Raw genomic sequence first — 23,712 nt, 5'->3', positions numbered from 1 at the left:
GGGGTCGCAAGGAGTCAGACATGACTGAGAGACTGAATTGAACTAAACTGAACTGGAAGAAATGAGTGTGCTATAAACAGCAAACTTGTATTATGTGTCTCAGTATTCAGAATATATGGAAGGTGATACAGAGAGACTCACTATAGACAGAGTAAGACCTGCATGTAGAAAGAAAAGGCCCTACCGAGTAAGTCATGCTGGATGACAATCAAGTCACTTCGGATGACAGTCAAGACTCAGAGGAGGTAGCAATCTTTGGTGCCAGGAAGGGAGAAGAAAGTGTTTGAGTCTGACCTTGTGGAAAAGGATTTCAGTCACAAAAGAGCTGGGAGAGTGTGTGAGGTGAAATTAACTGAATGATGTGCATGAGTGCTAAGCCATTTCAGTGGTGTCAGACTCTTTGCCACCCTATGGACTGCATCCTGCCAGGCTCCTCTGTCCATGGGATTCTCCAGGAAAGAACACTGGAGTGGGTTGCCATGCCCTACCTGTAGGGGATCTTCCAGACCCGTGGATCCAACCAGCATCTCTTACACCTCCTGCATCAGCAGGTGGGTTCTTTACCACTAGCTCTGAATGATACTTGATAGAAAATACAGGAAAAGGAAGAAACACGGTTTGAGCATGATGCTACCCAACAAGAAGGAAGAATATGGTGGGGGAAGGATGGTGGACGATTTCCCCATGGAGCCTACACCATGGCTCAGGAAAGGTTAGTGCTGTCTAGAGCCAGACAGGGAATAATGGCCTTGGAGCTTTCAAGTGATCAGGCAGAACATCACTGGCTTTTCAGAGGTGTTTGCAATTCAGACTGTGCCTTAATATACCCAGGTGTTTCTTATAAAATAGAGAATTTGTATTTTTTTTAAAAATCATATTCTGCTTGCCACTTTTGCTTGTTGGTTTGGTTTTGGTGTTTTTGTTTGTATGTTTTTGGTGACATGTCCTATTACAAAAATCTTAGATTCCTAAAGAAGGAGATTCTGAAACCCTTACCTTTGGTATAAGAAGATACCAAGTTTCATTTGCCAGTCTTCACCATCACCTCCTCTTCCCTCTTTCTCTTCTTCCTCTAGCTTCCATTAACTGACTCTGACCAAATCATTCTTTGGGTCCCTTTAAAAAAAATATCTAAATGACAACACTGAACTAGATCATTCTACCCTAAAAACTTAATTAGGACATTTTCCAAAATGATAAAACGTAGCAATTCACGAGGATGAGACCTAACCATGTTGGCCAAATAGCTGTGGTTTCCCAAAACGTTACTTCTAAATACCACAGATGATTCAGTTACCTATCTTTTTTCCCCCTAGAACTAACCTCTCTGCTCTCAGAGCTGTCCCGAGGGCACGGGGATTTTTCTAGAAAAAGTGGTGCGGGGAGCTTAAGATTTTCACACAGCATTTCACAGATTTTCAAAACCTATCGACTCTTAATCTCGTTTACTCAAAAAGTCTGGGTACCACAAGCAGATAAAACCTTATCTTTCCGCTCTTGTGGCTCAGCTGGTAAAGAATCTGCCTGCAATGCGAGAGACCTGGGTTTGATCCCTGGGTTGGGAAGATCCCCTGGAGAAGGCAAAGGCTATCCACTCCAGTGTTCTGGCCTGAAGAATTCCATGGACTGTGTAGTCCATGGGGTCGCAAAGACTCGGACACGACTGAGCGACTTTCATTCGCTTCCGCTCTTGAGTTCCCCGTCCTGGGCTTTAGACGCATTGACGAGCTTAAGCACCGGCCCCTTAACCACCGACCCTCACACTCTACAGGCTCTCTGGGGCCCGGCGGGGTATGCGGTTTCCCGCGAGAAAAGGGCGCTGGCGGAAGCGGGGCCGCCACACTTCCGGTGGCCGCGTCGGCCGCTCGCCACACTTCCTGTTGATCCTGCTCAGCTGAGGGCTGGGCTGAGAGGAGGGCCGGCGGGCGGACGGCGACGGCCACTGGCCAGGCGTGGGCGCGCGCGGGGCCACCCAGGGCACAGAGCATACGCTCGTCGCCTGGGCCTGGAGCACCCTCGACTGCCGCGCCATCCGCCCTCCGTGCTTCCATCCGGCCCCCGGCCCCCCGCGCGGCACCATGCCCGCCGTGGACAAACTCTTGCTAGAGGAGGCGTTGCAGGACAGCCCCCAGGTACCTCCCGCCGCCCGGGTCCCCCTCGCCCGAGAGCTTGAGGCCGAGGAGGCCCTTCCAGCCACGGGGTGGAGGCGGGGAGTACGCCGGGCCACCTTGGGGGCAAGGAGGGGGCGGGTCCCGGCCCAGCGTCCTGAACCGGGGATGCTCCGGGACATGGCATCCCTCAGGCAGAGCTGGAGACACCGGGAAAGCAAACCCCCTGTCTTTGTGTCCCGACCCCTTTCCAAACTCAGCTGAAACGGGGGCTGCTTGGCCTACACCTGGACTCACCGCTTACTACCCGAGTGCCCTGGGCAGATAATCTTTTTCTGCCTCAGTTTCGTCATCTGTGAGATAGGGATAATGATTGTACCTGCCTCCTAGAGTTGTAAGAATTAAAGAAATGCCTGTAAAGGTGTTAGCGAGTAATGTCTGGCACAGAATAAGAAGGCAGTCTTATTACTGCTGCTGATATGCTGAGACCTGGTGGATTTAGGGCCAGAGTGAAAGACAGAGAGCCTCGACCTCTTTCCCAGCGGTGCCAGACCTCCCCTTGGCCCTGTTTTCCCATTTGTGAAGAGGAAATTGTAACAATACAATACCTCTCTCATTTGTCGCCCGGGGAAACTTCATTAGCAATCCCGAAATGAGATTCAAGTCCTTTGAGCTCTGCAGAAAGCTGGTGTGTAAATATAGTGAGTGCAGATTGACTTTAGTTCCTAAATCAGTGCGTCTTTCCCCAGGGCACCTTTCTTCACCTTCATTAACGTTTCCCCAGCTTCTTATTTACCCTAGTGGCTCTGCATCCCTGGGTTATTTAAGTAGGTCTCTTTATTCCCTAGTGTCTCAACTCTTGAAAAATGAGAGTAAGATTTTAAGAGTAAAACTGTTTTTCTCTCACAACTTCTCTTCCCTTTTTGCTTCCTTTCGATTTCCTTCTTAATGAATTGGGCCTCCTGGAGAAGATCCTTTGATGAACTTACCCACTCTACATCTCTCCACTTCAGACTTAGTAGTCAGAGGACTCTCTGCTTAGAAACTTGTGCCCATTTCTTTGTGATCTTCCTTACATAGTCAAGAAATTGTAAGGAAGCTGTGATTTTTTTGTCTGTGTTTTAATTGGCATCCTCTGGTCTGATTGACTTTTTCAAAGTCTGCTTTGAAGTTTCTGTACTTCTGGCATTTTGATGGGACAAAAGCCCTTGGACTAGAAGTCATTTGGTCCATCCTCACACCTATTGTATGGGATCTGAAGATAATAAAGTGGGATTTCTATCATTTTGAACAAGGATTTCCCCTTGCTTTGTAGTTGGAGAAACTGAGATGCAAAGATACAGTGCTTTCCTAATGGAGCATGGTGATGGCCGAGCCAGGTTAGAGAGGCTGCACTAACTGAATCTCAGTGTTGCCCTCACCGAGGAGTTGACATTCGGAATTTTTGGCTTTCACATCAATGAATTTGCACTAGTTCTGAGTGGTTTTCGGACGTACTCAGCTGTGAGGCAGGCTAAAGAGGACTGGCAAGCAAGTCGGGACACCTGGGTCCTAATTGTGGCTCTAACATTAATTCACCATTTGATTTGGGTGAATTCCTCATCTCTGTCCTGTGACTGGGGCTTCCCAGGTGGCAGAGTGATAAAAACACACGTGCCAATGCAGGAGACACGAGACCCGGTTCAACCCCTGAATCAGGAAGATCCTCTGAAGGAGGAAATGGCAACCCACTCCAGTATTCTTGCTGGGAAATCCCATGGACGGAGAGAGGAGCCTAGTGGGCTACACTCCACGGGGTTGCACAGAGCTGGGCATGACCGAGCGACAGCACGAGCCCAAGCGTGTGACTGGCTCGGTTTTTCTTATCTGCAGAATGAGAAGCAGATGATCTTTAAGGGGCTTAAAGTTTTATCATGCATGAGGAAGAAGAGGTATGGAGGCCTTGTCCTTCGTCTTTAATGTTCCTCTTTATGTGATGAATTTGTCATTGCCTTTGAGACATGAGTGTTACTTATAAGGGTTCTTGGTGAGGTTTGAAAGGAAGCTGACTTCTAGGACACATCAAAGCATAGTGTTCTTGTGTGGGGCCTGTGTCTAATGCATCATAGACTTATAATTGGAAGGAATCTAATCCAACTCCTTCATTTTATCTATAAAGAATAAAAACCATAGCAAACACCTGTATCATACATGCATTTTATGTGCCAGGCACTCTTCTCAATACTTTACATATATTAACTCATCTAATTCAACAATCTTTGAAGTAGGTCCTCTATTAAAATTACCAAGGAGCAGAGAAGTTAAATAATTTGCCCCCAAGATTATACATTATAGAGTGGAAGAGCCGGGATTGGAACTCAGGCAGTCTGCCTGTGTTGTTCAAGTTAGCCCAGCTACCTAGCACCTGACTTTTCTGTTATTGGTGACCTAGAATATTTCACTAAAAGGAAGTGTTCTTAGAAACCATCTATTGTTTGTTTCCTCTTGTTTTATATGGAGTATTTATGAGGGTTACTCTAGTAACCTGGTTGCACAGCATTCATTAATGAACACAGAAGCTTTTATGTTTAAACTCAGTGACCCAAGAGGAGCTGAATAACAGTTCACTGACCTTAGATACATCTATTCACATCCTTTTTTCTTTATAGTTCACAGTGCTGCACAACGTATTATAAGACTAGTTGTTGGGTGTACATGTATTATTTCTGGTTCAGTTCAGTCGCTCAGTCATGCCCAACTCTTTGCGATCCCTTGGACTGCAGCATGCCAGGCTTCCCTGTCTTTCCAGCATCACCAACTCCCAGAGTTTATTCAAACTCATGTCTGTCGAGTCAGTGATGCCATCCAACCATTTCATCCTCTGTCATTCCGTTCTCCTCCTGCCTTCAATCTTTCCCAGCATCAGGGTCTTTTCTAAGGAGTCAGTTCTTCCCATCAGGTGACCAAAGTATTGAAGCTTCAGCATCAGTCCTTCAGTGAATATTCAGGACTGATTTCCTTTTAGGATGGGCTGGTTGGATCTCCTTGCAGTCCAAGGGACTCTCAAGAGTCTTCTCCAACACCACAGTTCAAAAGCATCAATTCTTTGGCACTCAGCTTTCTTTAAAGTCCAGCCCTCACATCCATACATGACTACCAGAAAAACCATAGCTTTGACTAGATGGACCTTTGTCGGCAAAGTAATGTCTCTGCTTTTTAATATGCTGTCTAGGTTGGTCATAACTTTCCTTCCAAGGAGTAAGTGTCTTATTTTTACGGCTGCAGTCACCATCTGCAATGGTTTTGGAGCCCCAAAAATAAAGTATCTCTCTGTTTCCATTATTTCCCCGTCTATTTGCCATGAAGTGATAGGACCAGATACCATGATCTTCATTTTCTGAATGTTGAGTTTGAAGCCAACTTTTTCACTCTCCTCTTTCACTTTCATCAAGAGGCTCTTTAGTTCTTTGCTTTCTGCTATAAGGTTGGTGTCATCTGCATATCTGAGGTTATTGATATTTCTCTCGGCAATCTTGATTCCAACTTGTGCTTCATCCAGTCCAACATTTTGATTGGTGTACTCTGCATATAAGTTAAATTAGCTGAGTGACAAATATACAGCCTTGACGTCCTCCTTTCCCGATTTGGAACCAGTCTGTTTTTCCATGTCCAGTTGTAACCGTTGCTTCTTGACCTGCATACAGATTTCTCAGGAGGCAGGTAAGGTGGTTTGGTATTCCCATCTCTTCAAGAGTTTTCCACGGTTTGTTGTGATCCACACAGTCAAAGACTTTGGCCTAGTCAATAAAGCAGAAGTAGATGTTTTTCTGGAACTCTCTTGCTTTCTCAGTGATCCAACGGATGTCCACAATTTGATCTCTGCTATATGAGAGACAGAATATTTTAGGGATTAAGATACTGTTTGGGAGCCTCTGATCCTGGCTGTGCTAAGTCACTTCAGTCGTGTCTGGCTCTTTGTGGCCCCATGGACTGTAGCCCGCCAGGCTCCTCTGTCCATGGAATTCTCCAGGCAAGAATACTGGGGTGGGTTGCCAATACATTCTGCAGGGGTTCTTCCTGATGCAGGGATTGAACTTGTGTCTCCTTTGTCTCCTGCATCCGCAGGCGGGTTCTTTACCACTAGAGCCACCTGGAGAGCCCCCTGCTCCTGGCTGAGTGCTGGTAAATGCTGGAATGTAGTGACAGATAAGACGAGAGTGCCTGCCTTCTGCTGGTTCACAGTCTGTTCTGGGAGACAGACAAGGACGCAGCAGTTGCAGCACTGAGTGAGCACCACTGTGATAGGAACACAAATGCAACTGTGAGCTGCTGCAGCTTGCCCCTCTCCAGGGGCTGGTCTTTTGCCTGTACGTGGTGTGCTTTTGAGATAAAGGGAAGCGCTGTTGCTTGCTGTTTTGTTATGATATTTGTTTCCTTTGCAGTTGGCACAACTGAAGCACAGACAACTTAAAGATAAAGTTCTGAGATCACAGTGAGAGGTCCAGCTGGGAAACCAGACCTTTCATAACTGATGCATCAGAACATTACCTAGTGGTTTTGTCTTCATTGTGGAAGACTTTTGTCCTGCTGTACTCTTTGTTTATAATACATTTTTATTTCAGTAGACTTGGTTCTACCAAGACATTTCTCTCCCTCTCCCATAATATGGGAATAAGAGTTTTGTTTTTACCTTAAACATATATGTGTAATATTTATCCTTGTATATACTATATGTGATAAATATTGAAATATTTTAAGTATATATAAAATATACACGTGTGTGTATATTTTACAATCACAGCTATTAAAATTGTGCCATTATATAATTAGGTGCTGTTTTTAGGCATGAAAAATGTTTAGGACTATTTTATTAGATGGTGCTTGGTTTCTTTATTCTGAGATAGAGGATAGTGTGTAGCTAAGGCTAAGGTGTTTGGTTTTGTTCTTCTATCCAGGCATACTCTTGAGAGTACAGACTAGTAGAGAAAGGATGGAATTTAAATCTTGATCCAGCGGGTGACTCAACCTCTCTGAGCTTGTGTTTCAGCATGTGTAAAATCAGAATGAAATACTTGCTTAATTCTCATGGAGAATAAGTAACGTATGTAAAGTATCAGTATCTTCATGCTTGCTTATCACAGTGACTCCTTAGAAGATTGCTGTTATTGTCCTTATAATTATATGCAACAGTGTCCTCTGGATTTTTTGGTAGAACTTTCCAGCAACTAGTGTACCTTTGACTGGTCCTGTTCCTTCTTCATATCTCAGAACATTCCTGTTGTTCCATATCTAAGTTTAAACAGATACCAAGCTGATAAATGTGGATGTTAAAACAGTGTCTGAAACAGCTGGGTATTTTTTTTGAAGGATGATCATGGCCTCATTTAGTTAGAGAGGGACGATAGAGTTTTTGTTAGCTTTAGTGAGTATCATGGTGAACATGTTCAGGATACAAAGAAAAAAAGATTTGTGACGTAGTTTTGGCTGTTATCACAGGTGAGAGCATGATAGTAGGATGGCCAGAGAGAAGCCAACTCCAGACAGCTGCATCCTGCCTCCAGACGGGATGGTGGGCTGTGGGCCAAGGAGCATGCCCGCTGATGAGACCCATCTTTGCTGGGTGATGGATGCAGACTCCTATGGTGGAGAAAAGGTTGGCCATTGGTGCCAACCAGACCTGGGTTTGCATTGCAGCCCTGCTGCTCCCCAGTTTTGGGAGGTTTCTTAACCTTGATGAGCCTCAGTTGTGTCATCTGTAAAATGGAGTTAGTTTAACTGTGGTATCTAAGTAAAGTTGGTGCAAGGATTAGATGAAGTAGCGTTTAGTGCTCGACACAGTGTCTGACACTTAGGATGTACAGAGTAAATGGTAGTTTTTAGTTTTCTTTCTGCTTTCTTTGTGGAGGATATTTATACAAGCCCTCTCATTTCATCCTACAGCTCATTTTCCATTCTGTTTTGTTCCTAAGAGTTTTAAAAACAGTAAGTAGGAGTCAACTAAATGGATGTCAGTAGTGTTTTAAAAAATTAAATAGCCTCAGTCCAGTTGTATCACTCTTTTTCATTCTCTTAGACATACTGTTACAGCAAAGAAGGGAACCCGAATCATAATAAACATTGAAGGACTCCTTCATCATTGACACCATGAATACCGAACGGTTCTCTCCTATTAGCTGATGTTTATATCAGTAGTTAACGGTGTAGATGATGATGTTGCCGTAGTGTTGAAATGAAATCATACATGTGAAGCCAATGTGTAATAAGCAGCCGACATTCATTATCTTCTTCATGATCACTCTCCTCCGATACCACTATGTATTAGACGCTGGTAGGCACTTTAAGTGCTTTCTTTACTTGTAGGGCTACCTACAAATTAGTGTTAGGGCCTGAATTAGGACCCAGGACTGACATGGCCCCAAGGGGATCACAGAGCCTTTGAGAGGCCCCAATAGACTATAAGCTTCTGGAGAACAGAGTTGGTTCTGATCACCACTGAATCTCAATTCCCATCACAGTGTCTCATCCAATATTGGATGAAGGCCTAAGTATATACATGAATGAATGACTCCAGAGTAATAGACTAGTCACTGTAGGTTCCAAAAACATCTTTTAGCAATCTTCTTTTTTTTCAAATAGTATATTTGAAAGAGATGTAATGAAGAATTGTAAACCAGTGCCTTTCACCTACTCATTGACATCCAGTGATGGATTAAGAGATCCAGTGGGTCACAGCCATGGTTTTTGTTTTATTTGTTCGGATCCTTCTGTTGATAGGAATCGGTACTGAAGAGAGTTCACTGGTTTCAGAGAAGGTATTTTTAGCCATAAAGACCTCCGGCAAAGCCAGGATAATATGTACTGCTGTGAAATGCCCCAGAGTTTGTCAACAAAATCAAAGGTCGGATGATTCAAACGCCTGGATTTCTCTTCTGGTTTACTGGGGGATGCTTTTGGGTCAGTTATTGTTCCCTTACCTGAGATAAGTTAGAAAAAGAAAGAAGGAATTGAAATTCATTTGCAGGGAAACTGCACCTTAATGGATTTTTCTTTGTAAGCTGCCCTGGTATCACCTTATTAAAGACATTTCTGTAGTTTACTCTCTGTTCTGTGCCTCGTGGCTTGTTTTCTGAAATAGAGATCCCATTGTCACTAATGTTTCCCATTGTGCTGGACACATTAACAGTAGTCCCTTGAACAGACATGGTCTGTTATGTGATGCCGTGATACTTCTTTAGACATCTTCCAATATATAAATATTTTCTTAGTGCTCAGCAGATCAGGCACTCTGCATGAAGATGATAGGAAATATCTTTCATCTGAGACGTTGGTCAGCTGTTCTTGAAACACTGAGTAGTCTTCCCAAAGGAATGGAGCTAGCGTTCCTAAGTTTCTGTTTGAGTTTTGTGCCCAGAACTCCTGCTGGCATGCCCACCGTACACGAAGTTTCCTGGCCATGAGTTTAAAAACTTGGTTGACTAGAATGTGATGAAAGACATGGAGATTGACTGTAGTGTCTTAAGCGGAAGCAATGACACACTCCCGCAAGGCACTCAGGATTGCAGAAAACCAGACAGGTGGTTAACTGCTGTGATGATGCAGTGCCGGGTGGCCGCGCCCCGGGCACACAGACAGGACTGACGGTGAACTCAGTTTACAGGCTTGAAGGGAGAGGCCGCCCTTTCTAACACTGCTTTATTGGGTGAACTTTACTGGCGCTTAGGTAGAGGCTAAAGTCAAGACAGATAATAGCCCTTGAGTCTTAACCCTTTAGAAACTGGCTTTCCTTCTCTGTTCCCAATACTCGAACTGTATTCAGTTTGCCCTTGCACTGTAGTCTAATGGATTAGAACAGGAATTCTAAATTAAAACTCCAGGAATCAACTTGTATCAGTATTAGGAATAAAAAAAGAAAGCCAGAGAATAGGCATCTTCCCTCCCCATTTTTGTGTGTGTCTGTGTATTTGTTTTACTTCTTTGTAACTTTCCCACTTAGAAATAATATTGTCCTCTTTTCTTCCAGACTCGCTCTTTGCTGAGTGTGTTTGAGGAAGATGCCGGCACTCTCACGGATTACACCAACCAGCTGCTCCAGGCGATGCAGCGCGTCTACGGAGCCCAGGTATCCTCCTGCCCACTCAGATGGAGGGGAGCAGAGTAGGAGCCCTCTGCCCTCATCTTGAACTGCTCTCAGGAGGTCGAGAGATTTGAGTCAGAACACCCCCTTTTAAATTTTTGAAATAAAATCACAATTGTTTTTCTCTTCTCTTCACCTTAAGAAACTAAGGACAGTTTGTTTTCATAGCCTAAGAAAGAGGGTGATTTTCCTGTAACGAGTAGAACCAGTAGCAAGGTACCACATCACTGCTTATTTAATTTAAAAAAAAAATGCAGTCCCAAAGGGAAACATTTGAGTCTCTTCTTCCTACCTGTGAATGAGTGGGTTCGTATTCTGAGGCATGGCTCTTTTCTTTCTCATAAATGGTCAGTCTTAGATGTCAGTACAGGCGCGTAGAGATGTTTTTTTCAAGTGCTTCCTCTGAAAAGACTTGAGTCACAGTTCTAGAACAGTTGGGTGGTTCTTTGTTTTGAGGAACAAGTATCTTTGTCTTGCAAGACCTTGGAAAATAAACTGCTGAGTAGCAAAAGTGAATCTTTTTAAGATTAAGAATTGCCTATGTATGTTACTTTCTAGGATAAAACTTGAGAGTTACTTAAAAATAAAATTTGTTACGTTACACATCAAAATATTATGGCAACCGATTTTGTTATTAATTCCTTGCTGACTTAAATCTGTCTTTTTCTCACCTGTGATCTCTAAATAAATGCCACATTCAGTGTATAATAGTATATGTTAGTCATCATGTGTAGTCATTTATTATTACATACTTACTCTTCATGTATAATCACTTATTATCATTGTTTTATTAATCACTCGTCCATATCATATATGGGAAAAAGACTCAGTCCTTGCCATTAGGGAGCTTACAGCTGGGTTGGGAGACAAACAGTTACCAAAGAGTGTAGAGGTGCTGGGCGAGAAAGGGCACCTAACCCGGAGGAATTGTGCTGGACACCCAAGAGGAGGAGGATTGTGACAGCTGAGATTTATTGACTACTTCTTAAGTTCCAGGCACAGCTTCAGAAGCTTCTACCTGTAATCATTTCATTTAAATTCACTCACAACTCTGTGAGGTGAGTGTTGTTACTATTTTCTTCATTTTCTGGGTCAGGCGATGTAAGGATTCTGGTGATGAATGGCTTCCCAAGTCCACCCTATTAATACGTGGTATAAGCCAAAGCCCAGACTCTTAACTACTAAACGTAAGGGAGGTAGCCTGAGCTGGGGCAGTGGCAGTGGCAGTAGGAAGAGTCGATTGGTGCTTGACTGAATGTGAAGGGGTCAGGTCGGTGAAGAGGGAACCAAGCGTGATGCCCAGGTCTCTGACTTGAACGACAGGGTGCACAGCTGGGAGAACACAGGAAGAGGAGCAGGGTGTGTGTGGGGGTGTGTGTGACCGTGACAGGAATGGCAGAGATGCAGGTCTTAATTCTTGAAAGGCCGAGATGTCCATGAGACATCAAAGGGGGGAAAGAGATCATGTTGAAGGTTCAGATCCAGAGTTCAGGCTGGAGGTAAGAGATTTGCAAACTACTGTGTTACAAAAGTGTTACTTATTAATTGGAACTAATTTTAATGACCAAAAGAATCACACACTTATTTGTGGTTTTGCTTGTCTGTTTAGGTAAAGCACTCAGAAACTGGGAGACCCACTTCGTCAGTTTTTTAAAAACCCTCTTTATTTCAATTACATTTTTTGTATTTTTTTTCCTGAATATTCATAATTTAAGAGAATAGAAAATTTTTTTTTACTGAGCTTGTACTGAAATTTGCTTGCTCTTCAGGAATTTGAATATTATTGTCAAATGATTGGTCTCCTGTTTAAGGTTTAAGAGTCCCAAGACTTAAGGGACTACGACTCCGCCACTCCCAAGAGTCTCTGCTCTGCTTCTCCATGTCTGTCAGAATCATTTACTTGGAGATGTCCAGACACTCTCTTATGTATTTTTTTTCTTCTGAGCCCAGAAAACTGCATTTTTCCAAAATTAAGTGGGTCTTGCATTCCAAGAGACTGTAACCAGTTTTCAGTTCACACCACATGATCATCACATGGGCTCTTGCGCTGGCAGAAACCCTTCCTTCTGCCTCGGCGTTTCCTGTGGCAGAAGCTTAGCAGGAACGTCTGGCTGATGCTGCCAGCTCAGTGACGGATTCTGGCAGTGTCCAGAGGCACTCAGATTGGCTGAGGTCAGGACTAGTTGGGTCAGGGCTACTTGTTTTTCAGGTTTATTTGAACATGTTTTGTTTCTTTTTAATTAAATTAAAAAGAAAACTTTTCTAACTCCTCTTTGATCCATTTGTTTATGTCTATGTATGTGGTTGGGAAGAAACAGAGAAAGAAAGAGAGGGAGGGAGAAAGAGAAAGAGCTGCCAATATTTTCATTCAGCATTTCCCCCTTAGGTTATGTTTTCTTGGTTTTATTTAACATTCTTCCTTAAATATTTTACACCTACACCTGTTAAATTATTTTAATAGAGTTTTGTAATTTCATTTTAAAATACAGGTGCTTAGCAAGATGTTTTTCATTATTACATTTTTTAAACCAGGTTAATGCTGTTAATGATAAATGTTCATAAATGATATTTTAAGTCAAGCCACATGGTAACTTACTAGATTCTAATACAGTTAACTTGACCATTTGGGCCTTAGTTTTAGAAAGAGGAAGAGTGAAAAAAAACTAGAGGAAAGTTCTGTGAGCAGTTTTGCTGATATTGGCTGGTTTGGGGAAAATCTGTAATTTTATTTGTCTTAAGCAGTAGAATGACGCTATGGGCTCTAAACTGTTTTCAGCATTTTGCAGCAGTCCCTGGATCACATGTGGTTTCCTAAGTGTTAGACATGCCTTTGCACACGCAGGAACTGAGTACTCTATTGTGGGTCATCTAAATGAAAGAACTCGTCTCCTGCAGCAGAGGTGGTTTACATACTTAGAAATCTCTTCTGTCTTTGAAACTATTGACTAAGTTTAAAACTTACATAGTGTTTAAATATATGCACATGTATACATATTCAGTAAAAATCTGCTCAAGTTTTGCATTTGATATATTTCATATATTTGTTTTGATTTTGTATATCTGCCTTACTTTTGTTTCTTTCCTAGAAAGGTTAGGATTAATGGATTTATTAGGGATCTGGCAAGTTTACTTTGGTAAGATACCTTCTCTCAGACACTGTACTGAGGAAACGGGGAGGTCAAATGATGTTCCCAGCAGTGTTAGTGAAACCTAGCATCTCCTAGAACCTGTCTTTCTCCTCCAACAGATGACAAGTCTCTGTAATTGGTGCCTTCAGTCTGGATGGATTTTTTCATTTGTTCTGTTTGTTTTTTTAAAATTACATTTTGGATGGAATTTTTTGATGTGAGAACCATGGTTCAGGCTCTTTGCCTTTCCTTCAGCAAAACTGACTTGCTTAAACATGGTCTCATCTTTGCAGCTGTTCCTTTTTTATTTAACTTTTTTCTTTAAATTTTTTTTTACAAGTTTAAAACGCTCCCTGCAGCATATGGGATCTTAATTCCCCGAACAGGGATCGAACCCATACCCCTTGGATTGGAAGGTAGAGTCTTAACCACTGGACCACCCAGACGGTCCCTTTGCAGCTGTTCTTAAACAGACCTTTTGGAGTGCAGAACTCCTGATTCTAAAATGTAAAAGTCCACACTGGAGTTGGGAATCATATCTTTTCAAATTGGGCTTAGACAGCAGGAGGGGATAGGAGTAAAATACTTTGCAAGATATGCGTACATTTGTTATTATAAAAAGGAAAATACTTTTCTTTATAAATGATGATATATATATATGGATGGATAGATAGATATCAAGCTAAATAAGTCAGTGTTCCTCTTGGGAAACAGAGTGGTGGGCATCCAGGAATGTGAGCCTTAATGGGGGAGAGAGAAGGATTTGGGAGGCATAGAGGATCAGAACTGTGTACTTTAATAATAAAAATAGTATGAAACACATAAATGTACCACACACTTGGTGAGACACCTTTTGTGTATAATCTCATTTAGCTTTCACAATAGAGATGTGTTATTACAGTAGGTGTTTACAGGCAGGGAAACGAAGAGAGGTTATGCAGCTTGCCTATGATCACACAACTGACGAGAGGCAGGATCAGAATTTGAACTCAGGTCTTTGGCTGTGAAACTTTACTGCACTCTCACTCTGCACCACCCCTCTTGACATTGGTCTCTGGACGTGGCAGCCGAGGCTAAGGAAGTGGGAGTCTTCCACAGTTGTTCTTGTCATCACAGAACAACCCTGCTTAGCAGCCTAGCAGCTTTGTAGTGTTAAAGGTGGGAGCCAGCTCCTTTTTGTGTCCCGGGGAAACTCCCCTTGTTTAATTGGATTTACTCATAATGGTTTCAATCAGTGCATTTTAACAGCTCTCAAAAACAGTCACACTGAGGTTCATATGACCCGGACAGAGGAGTATGTGTAGCTCAAGGAACAGGTACAAGGTGAGGTACAGGAGCAGAGAGCCCCTGAATGGTTCCTGGAAGCAACCTCAAAGACCTGGGTTTTTGCACTGGGTTTGCATATGGAATCCACAGCCTTCCCTCATGCCAGCATTGAAGGCTTTCAGATTGGTAGAGAAGATTATTCGGGGCCAGGCTCATTCCTTAGGTACAAGGTTAAGTGTGTGACCTTAGCTGTATCAGCTCTGAGTTCCAGTCTTGGCCACTTGCTGGGTGACCTTGAGCAGGTCACTTGATTGCCTGAGTTTCCTTATCAGTTAAACAGAGGTCATATTAATATTAAAAACCACCTCATAAGTTGTTGTGAGGGTTAATGGAGCTAATACCTGTAAAGTATAAGGTCAGTCCTTGGCAGGAAGTGCTCACCGTTAACATAACCACCTTCTGAGCATTAGAATAATCATAGTTACAATGGCACTGTACCCTGGGTCCACTGGTTGGGTTAGATAGAACTTGGTCCTCTGATCTTGACTTTCCTGAGGGAGCAGTGTACCTGCGTTCTAACTCCTCACTGCATCGTTGATGTTTGCTCCTCATTCTAGATTCCGTCCCCCGCTGGCGCACAGGCCGCCTGGTGCCTGGTTCCCAGCCCCCGTCCACCGTCCCTCCGGGGCAGCCCCTGACGCTGGTACCAGCGGCCCCTGCACAGCTCTCTTTGGCCCCTGTGACAGCGTCTGTCCCGAGTCTCTGCCCACCATTCTTGGTTGCTTTCTTGTGCTGGCTCCCTTTGCTGCCTACCGCTTAAGTCTAATTCCACAGGAGCCCGTCTCTGGCTAGTCTCTAGCCTCCTGGGCAAGGTCACTGCAGCACAGCCTGGCCATTTCAGAGTCTATTTCTAGCCCTCATCTTTAGGTTCTTGTTACAAATGACTTTTGCCTCTTGTCACTGTGGAGAGTGAGTTTTCCGCTCTTACCTGGGCTACTGCAGCACCGTCCTAAGCAGTTTCCCTTTAGTCAGAGGATTGTCTTTTGCTTTTCGGTCCATTCTTTACCCTCAAGCTACCACATCCAAACCTTCCCTCCCTCCCTCCTTGTCTTCAGATGCTTCTGTGGCTCCCTGTAGCCACACAGCAGAGATGAAACCCCTCAGTAAGGCACGCAAAGCCCTTTGTGAGCTGAGTCTCAGCCTACTCCTCTAGTTTCGCCTTCAGCTGGGCCAATGTGCCAGGCCCGCCACACATCTCGAGACTTTGCTGTGCCATTCCTGCAGCCAGGAACCCCCATGGGCCCCTTGTCCTGGCAAATGGCCTTCCCAGCAGATGACTTTTAAGACTGACTGCAGATCTGAGGTATCTGGCGCCTTTCCTTTGTTCTTTTTCTCCCTTCTGACCGAAGCACCCGGATACCCTGTACTCTTGTTGGTCAGAGCTCTGAGGGACGGTGTGTGGGGGTTTTTTTGCCTCTCTGTGCACTGTGAGCTCCGAGAGCAGATTTTCTTTGTCTCCAGTGCCCAGCACCTTGCCCGGCCTCATTCACCATTTGATATCTAGGTGTTACGTGAAGGACCGACTAGAATGTCGCGTACCCCCACTGTGTGTCCCTCCCAGATCTGTGCCCCGCCATCAGCACCGGAGCTTGGAACACTGCCATCGTGGGTCAGCCGGTCTAGGGTCCAGCCGTCTTGGACTCCTCCTCCTCCCCCGTTCACTCAAGCCTGATGCTTTTGCCTGGGCGATACCAGGCAGATCTGCTACCTTCTCTACTTTCTGGCTTGGCTTCAGCCTTTTCTCTGTCTCACTCAACTTCAAATGGTCTCCTGACCCTCATGTCATCCTCTTTCTCCCTTCAAGGTTTCTTTTGCAACACAGCCCCTTAGGAAATTCTGCTCACATCTGACCTTGTTATTCTCTTGCCCAGGTTCCTCAGGGCTTCCCTGGTGCCTGCAGAGTATTGTCGGAGTCCTCGGTGGGTACCCCTCAGGGCCTGCCCCCATCAGGGCCCTCTAACCTTTCTCCTTGCCGCGCTCCAGCCAGGGCTCCTGATCCCGTCAGCTTGGGTGTAATCCTGTGATGAATGAGACTCTCAACCACTTGACTTTAGGCAACGCTTCTGGCCAAATGTGTGGTGGAGATGAAAGCAGAGCCTCGCTGCGACAGTGACCAGTGGACTTCCCCCGCCCCGGCCTCTCCTCCCCTGTCCGGGGCCTTCAGGTGGCTTCAGGTGACAGTTGCACTTGGGGAGTGCTCCCTGCCACCATGAGGTGAACTGTCCTTTGTCCAGATCTCAGTTTTCCTTCTGGGTTTGTCTACCAATGGTCTTTCTGCTCCACACCAGCCTTGCGGAGCGCTGTTTAAAATAGAACATTCTGTCAGTAAGCCCCTCATCAGGTTCTCTCTCTTAAGGATTCTTATGACACATCTGATAGAGTAGGTAGTAACCAGAGAGCTATTCCAGAGTGCTGAAGGACGCTACTCCCAGAACTCCATTATTCATAGAGTCTACATTTTAGACCACTGCTTTTGCTGAACTACAGCTAGAAAAATAGAGAATTTATGCTGATATTTATAGGCCCTATGAGGCCTGCCCACAGAGTACGACTAAATACAGTTTTGGATTTTGGATAGGAATAGTATTGGGTTGGCCAAAAAGTTCATTTGGGTTTTATAAATGAACTTTTTGGCCAGCGCAATATACTGTTAAGAACTTGCACTTTAAATTTTGAGTCTGACAGATCTGAGTTGAGTTGTTGCCGTTCCGGGTACTAATTGTGTAGTTATAGAAGAACCTTTCTCCTCATTTGTATGAGAATAAGAATATTCTCTACATTGTAAGTGCCTTATAAGGATTAAATGTGATGATATATAAACAATGCGTAACAGCAATTCAGGTACCTAGAAAAGACTCAGTAAATATTAGCAGCTACTTTTATTATTGTTACTGCTAATATTTACTCTTCACACAAGTTCCAGTTTTACAGGTCTTATTGCAGGGATAATTAAGCAGGCTTACCTCACAGGGTGTGGATTAATTAATTGATGTTGGTAAAGCGTTTCATGAAACCTTTGTGTACATTATAAAGTATGAGTTAAGATTAAAGTTGGTCTAGTTTAAAAAGACTTCATGTTGTGTGCTCTGTACAGGGGAGTTTCATTTCCTTTCAGGGCAGGTGACAGGCCATTTTGTAGCATGTATTGTTTTTGTCCTTGGTGGAGTCACGCTGGTGGAACAGTCTTGCGCCCTGGAATCACACACATGAGATGCACAGCATTTTCAGAAACTCTTTCTGGTAGAGACTTGGCAGAGGCCAGCGTGCACAGGAGTTCTGGAAGCGGCCGTGTGCATTGCTGGCTCCGCCCCGTCTCCCCGAGCCTCTGGAGCTGTGCACCACCCCCTCCCCGGGTGCACCCCCTTCCCCGCAGGCCTGGGCACAGTCGGGGCCGGCGGCTCCCTGGCAGGTATCTCCACCACATGTGAGGGTACCTGCCAGGACCCTCTGAGGTAGAGAAGGATTCAAGCAGCCTGTGGCCCTTGCTTGTTATGAAAGCAAGGAGTGTGGTTATCATGTTGATTGGTCTCTAAGGAGGCAGATGTGGGGCAGTAATATTTTAGACTTAGCTAAAATAAAGAAAAGAATGGACTCGAAGAGCAGAATCTGTTCCTGACTCTAGAAGGGTTGTAGCTTCATGGAGAGCCTCCTGAGGGAGGTGAGGCAGAGGACAGTCTTGTGAGACGTTTACTGTCTAAACAGGACCACCACTTGATGGCCCTTGGACTGGCCTCTTATTTTTGTAAATAAAGTTTTATTGGAAACAAAGCCACACTCATTCGCCCATGAATTATTTATGGCTGCTTTTGTATCATGACAGAGACCATCTGTCCAATAAGTCAAAAATAATTGCTATCTGGCCTTTTATAGGAAAAGTGTGTCATCTCTAGCCCAAAGTAGTGGTCTTCTCAGATCTTTTCTATTAGCAGGACTTAGGATCTTGGAGAATAGTGTTTAAGAGCATGCGTTTTAGAGTCAGACAGACCTGAACTCACATCCCAGCCCTGCTGCTAACTAGCTATGTGACCTTGGGCAGATGGCCTAATGTGTCTTCTTCTTCTGTAAAATCAAGTTAATAGTTAGAACTTGTCTTACCGGGTTGTCAGAATGAAATGACACAATGCCAAGAATGCACTTAGTGCGATATCTGGCTTGAATTAAGTGCTCTGTAAATGTTCACTGCTATAGTTAGGATGATTCTGTGGATCTGCAAATCATAGTCTCCATTGTGCTGTCTGCGGTGACTTGAACAGATCCATCTCAGACCCACTGACTCAGAGAAGAGGAGTCGGGGGTTTTCTGATACCGCAGAGTAGCAGCTCAGTGAATGGGCTCAGACCTTGTTCCCCTGCGCCCTGATCGTCAGAACAGCACTGCTGAAGATGGTCAGCAGACCGTCTCCTGGCTGACTGCATCATCCCTGTCCACTCTGTACTCTGTTCCCCCTTGTTTGTGATGCTGCATTATACAATGAGGAAGTATTTTTGCCCTTACACTATGATCCCAGGTATTGTTTAAAAACTTTAGGTGAATCTTCTAACCCTCTCTGTCCCTCCACTCATCACGCACTTGTGGAGCACTTCTCTGTGCCAAGAACGGTTGCACACTCCTGTCTAGATCCAGGACACGGTGCTTCTGGATTTGTTCCTTGCCTCCCTCTTGGCTACCTGACTGCCAGCTCTAGTTTGTTTTCAGAGTGGTGGCACCCCGGTAGGATGCCAAAGCTAGGAATTTTCATTATGTTTGCCTGACTCTGTTCTGGGGGAGAAGAGAGCATACCATGTTTCAGGGTCTACTGATGGCTGTTTCTTGGGACAGATGAAGGAAATTGGGGAACAGGTTGACCAGTTATCTGCAAAGAAGGCCAAAAAACCCCACAGGATTGGGTTCTGATGGATCTTGCAAAGGAGGCCCATGAAAAATAAAACAAGCTCCAGCAGAACTCAGGCCTTCACCCCTAAGGCACAGAAACCCAGGAGAATTAGAACAACAGTGGAGGTCAAGGCTGGCCAGTACCCTCCCCTCATCTGGCACTGTTCCTCTCTTAGGAGTATACCCCAAACCTAGAGAGAAGCCTTAACTGAGCTATAGAAATGTAAGACACATTTTCTAGGCCAGATGTGTTGATTGTGGGAGGATAGTGGTAGACAGCTGCTGTGTAGCCAGAGATTAGAGGGAGAAATACAACAAGATGAAAGTGGACCATGTCTGCCAGTGAAAAACAGTACAAAAGGGACCTTCAGGCATTGTAGCTGTGCTTCTGAGTTACCATCCATCATTGGTAACACAGTGATAACCCGTGGATAATGCTGACCTAGTGCCGTGGTTTTGGTAGAATCCAACTATGGGTCCTGTCGTGATGCTGCTTACAGCTGGGCCGCAGGAGTCCTGCATGCCCTCCCTCTGCCTGCCTTGCCAGGCTGGTCTCACTTCCACACCCTGTACCCCAAGCTCCAGCTGCTGCTGCTGCTAAGTCGCTTCAGTCGTGTCCGACTCTGTGCGACTCCACAGACGGCAGCCCGCCAGGCTCCCCCGTCCCTGGGATTCTCCAGGCAAGAACACTAGAGTGGGTTGCCATTTCCTTATCCAATGCGTGAAATTGAAAAGTGAAAGTGAAGCCGCTCAGTCGTGTCTGACTCTTCACGACCCCATGGACTGCTGCCTACCAGGCTCCTCCATCCATGGGATTTTCCAGGCAAGAGTACTGGAGTGGGGTGCCATTGCCTTCTCTGAAGCTCCAGCTACACCCCTCTTTATAGCTTTTCAAACATGCTGGGTTCTTTTCTACATACCCATCCCTCCTGGAAAGCTCATCCCTGTGGCCAGTTCCTGGTCTTTCTCCAGGGGTCTGTCTGCTTAAAACATCTCTTCATTAGAGACCGTCCAGCTCCTCCAGTCAGAGCCTCCTAATGCACCCAGTCTTTCCTCTGTGGGTCTCATCATGCTTGTAACTAGTTTTTAATGTCTTCTTCCCCAACAAACCCTGTGAGGGCAGGGACCACACCTTGGTTGGATGTTTGGCACATTTTAGTGGTTTACTACATTTGTTTACTGACTGAATGACCAGAAGGAGGACTGATTTATAAATGGTGGGTATGCGGAAAGCTTTTTTTTTTTTTAATTTTTGTTTTGGTCTTGTATTTCAAATAATTTCTGAACAAAGTATTTTATTATTTCATAGATACATATTATGTTTAAGGGATTTTCTGAGGTGGCATTATTTTCAGTGTATGTGCACTGGACAAATCTTACTTACTTTTCTCTTTTCCCTACAGAATGAAATGTGCCTGGCTACTCAACAGCTTTCTAAGCAACTGCTGGCATATGAAAAGCAGGTAACGGATATATATGTGGCAAATGTCTTAAGAGAGTCCTAGGTGGAGTTCTTATAAAGGAATTTTCTATGGGCATCCTTTAGAGACTTTCCTTCTTTCCTTTGTTTTTTTCCATAGGCCAGTTCCATTTTTTCTTTTTCTTGCCTTTTCCTATCCACTGATAAGTTCTAACTGATGATTATGCCAAAGTCTTTATGACATATTCTTATGTATGCTTAAAATTAGTTTACAAAAGTAATCAACTGCCCTGAGGGTTCATATTTTTTGAGGGACTACAAGTGCATCAGCACTAAGAATTCCAGGCAATAAACTGAAAGATGCCATTATATTGAGACAGAGGGGTGATGACCAGCAACGGGATAGCCCGGGAAGGGCTATCAGCGTGGCTGGGGCAGACCAAGGGAGAGCTCTGGTCCTCTGCCGTCAGACCTCTGACATCATGTGCTCTGGGAAGAGAGGAGGTCGATGTGGAGGGCAGTGTCTTGTGGGATGATGCTATAGTGCCAAATTCCCTGGCATTCAGCTAACACCTGGTACTTTTTATCTTTGGTCTTAGAATTTTGCTCTTGGCAAAGGCGATGAAGAGGTAATTTCTACACTCCACTATTTTTCCAAAGTGGTGGATGAGGTAAGATAGCAACATGGCAAATTTTTTTTTTTTTTTGATTGAAGGATAAAGGTTTTACAGAATTGTGCTGGTTTCTGCCAAACATCAACATGAATCAGCCATAGGTATACATAGCACATTTTTATTTGATTCTTTTTCTGAACTTTCTTTCATCTTTATTTCTGCCTACTTTTTATTTTTAGATATCTACTTAAATATCTGAGAAGGTATCTCAACTTTATCTTCCAAGGCTCATTTCATAAATGAGGTTGTGTGTGGTTATGTTTGATTTTGGCTTGAGGGGAGGGGCTTTGGTACACATAAGCAATAGACTGAAAGAAAGACTTCTAAGAATTCAGTTTCCTAAGGCGGAAGAATTAGTGTCTTGGGGCTGCTATAATAAAGTTACACGTAGGTGGCCTAAAACATTGAAAATGTATTCTCTCACAGTTCTGGCGGCCACAAGTATGAAATCAAGTTGTTGGCAGGACCACGTTCCCTCTGCAGCATCCAGGGGAGAATCTGTCCTTGCTTCTCCCACCTCCTGGCGACTCTGGGTGTTCTTGACTTGCAGCAGCATCACTCCAGTCTCTACCCCTGACTTCACGTGGCCTTCTCGCCCTACCCTACCAGCATGTGTTTTCTTCATCTCTGTGTCTTAGCTTCTTATTAGAACACTTGTCAGTGGGTTGAGGGCCCACCTGGATAACCCAGATCTGATTTTGAGATCCTTTATTGTATCTGCAAAGATCCTTTTCCCTGAAATTCACATGGTATGACATAACTTTGCAGGAGCGTGAGTCAGCCCACTACAGAGATTCTGACAGCTGTTCTTACGGCTCTGTTGTATAATATATGTGGAATATTTGTGAAAAGTGCCTAAATCCTAATTGTAAAAAACTTCAGAGCTCAGGTGCTGCTGGTGCTGGGCAGCACCCTCTGCCGAATTAGATGAGCATAAACGACTTCATTTTTCAAGGCGTTTGTAGTACTTACAATAGAATGTCTTCAGAGAATAAGCAAACAAGACAGTGCACAGGTGCCATTTCACTGGGCAACCATTGAGGTGAAGGTGACACTGTCTTCAGCTTATAAAATGAGAAACTAGCGTTCACATAAATTTGTGCCAATTGTTTGTTCATTCAGTTCACCAAGTCGATATTCAATCAACAAATACTGACCACCTGCTATTTAGCAGATGCAGTTTGAGGCACTAGGGATGTAGATACAAACTGTCCAGTTGGTAGTGAGCTTTGTCCTTTGTTCCACTGCTGGGGCTCTTTGTATAATAATACGGATGCATGTCTAGTCCAGAAGAGGAGGAAGATAAATGGAAAATGGAATTAGAGAAGAGCAACAAGTGAAGAAGAACTGAAGAGCCTCTTGATGAAAGTGAAAGAGGAGAGTGAAAAAGTTGGCTTAAAGCTCAACATTCAGAAAACTAAGAACATGGCATCCGGTCCCATCACTTCAGGGCAAATAGATGGGGAAACAGTGGAAGCAGTGACTGACTTTATCTTTCTGGGCTCTAAAATCACTGCAGATGGTGATTGCAGCCATGAAATTAAACGACGCTTACTCCTTGGAAGAAAAGTTATAACCAACCTAGATAGCATATTAAAAAGCAGAAACATTACTTTGTCAACAAAGGTCCGTCTAGTCGAGGTTATGGTTTTTCCAGTGGTCATGTATGGATGTGAGAGTTGGACTATAAAGAAAGCTGAGTGCCGAAGAATTGATGCTTTTGAACTGTGGTGTTGAAGAAGACTCTTGAGAGTCCCTTGGACTGCAAGGAGATTCAACCAGCCCATCCTAAAGGAGATCAGTCCTGGGTGTTCATTGGAAGGACTGATGTTGAAGCTGAAACTCCAATACTTTGGCCACCTGATGCGAAGAGCTGACTCATTTGAAAAGACCCTGATGCTGGGAAAGATGGAGGGCGGGAGGAGAAGGGGACAACAGAGGATGAGATGGTTGGATGGCATCATCGACTCAATGGACATGGGTTTGGGTGGACTCCAGGAGTTGGTGATGGACAGGGAGGCCTGGCATGCTGCAGTTCATGGGGTTGCAAAGAGTCAGACATGACTGAGTG

General features: G+C 44.4%; 1 protein-coding gene across 1 annotated transcript in view; it reads left to right on the top strand.

The window, feature by feature from the left end:
* The first annotated feature begins 1,884 nt into the window (after window positions 1–1,884).
* The window catches only part of APPL2 (adaptor protein, phosphotyrosine interacting with PH domain and leucine zipper 2), a 54,160-nt gene continuing 32,332 nt past the window's right edge, over window positions 1,885–23,712 (top strand). Inside the window, exons 1-4 of the mRNA XM_065938359.1 lie at window positions 1,885–2,132; window positions 10,108–10,206; window positions 20,951–21,010; window positions 21,567–21,638. Of these exons, the coding sequence (XP_065794431.1) occupies window positions 2,079–2,132; window positions 10,108–10,206; window positions 20,951–21,010; window positions 21,567–21,638 (285 nt within the window). The 5' untranslated portion in view covers window positions 1,885–2,078. The remainder of the gene's footprint in view (window positions 2,133–10,107; window positions 10,207–20,950; window positions 21,011–21,566; window positions 21,639–23,712) is intronic.

The sequence above is a fragment of the Muntiacus reevesi genome, chromosome 1 (genome assembly GCF_963930625.1).
Source record: "Muntiacus reevesi chromosome 1, mMunRee1.1, whole genome shotgun sequence".
Lineage (NCBI taxonomy): Eukaryota > Metazoa > Chordata > Mammalia > Artiodactyla > Cervidae > Muntiacus > Muntiacus reevesi.
Note: the sequence above shows the minus strand (reverse complement) of the source record. Positions and strands in the feature narration are given on the sequence as shown.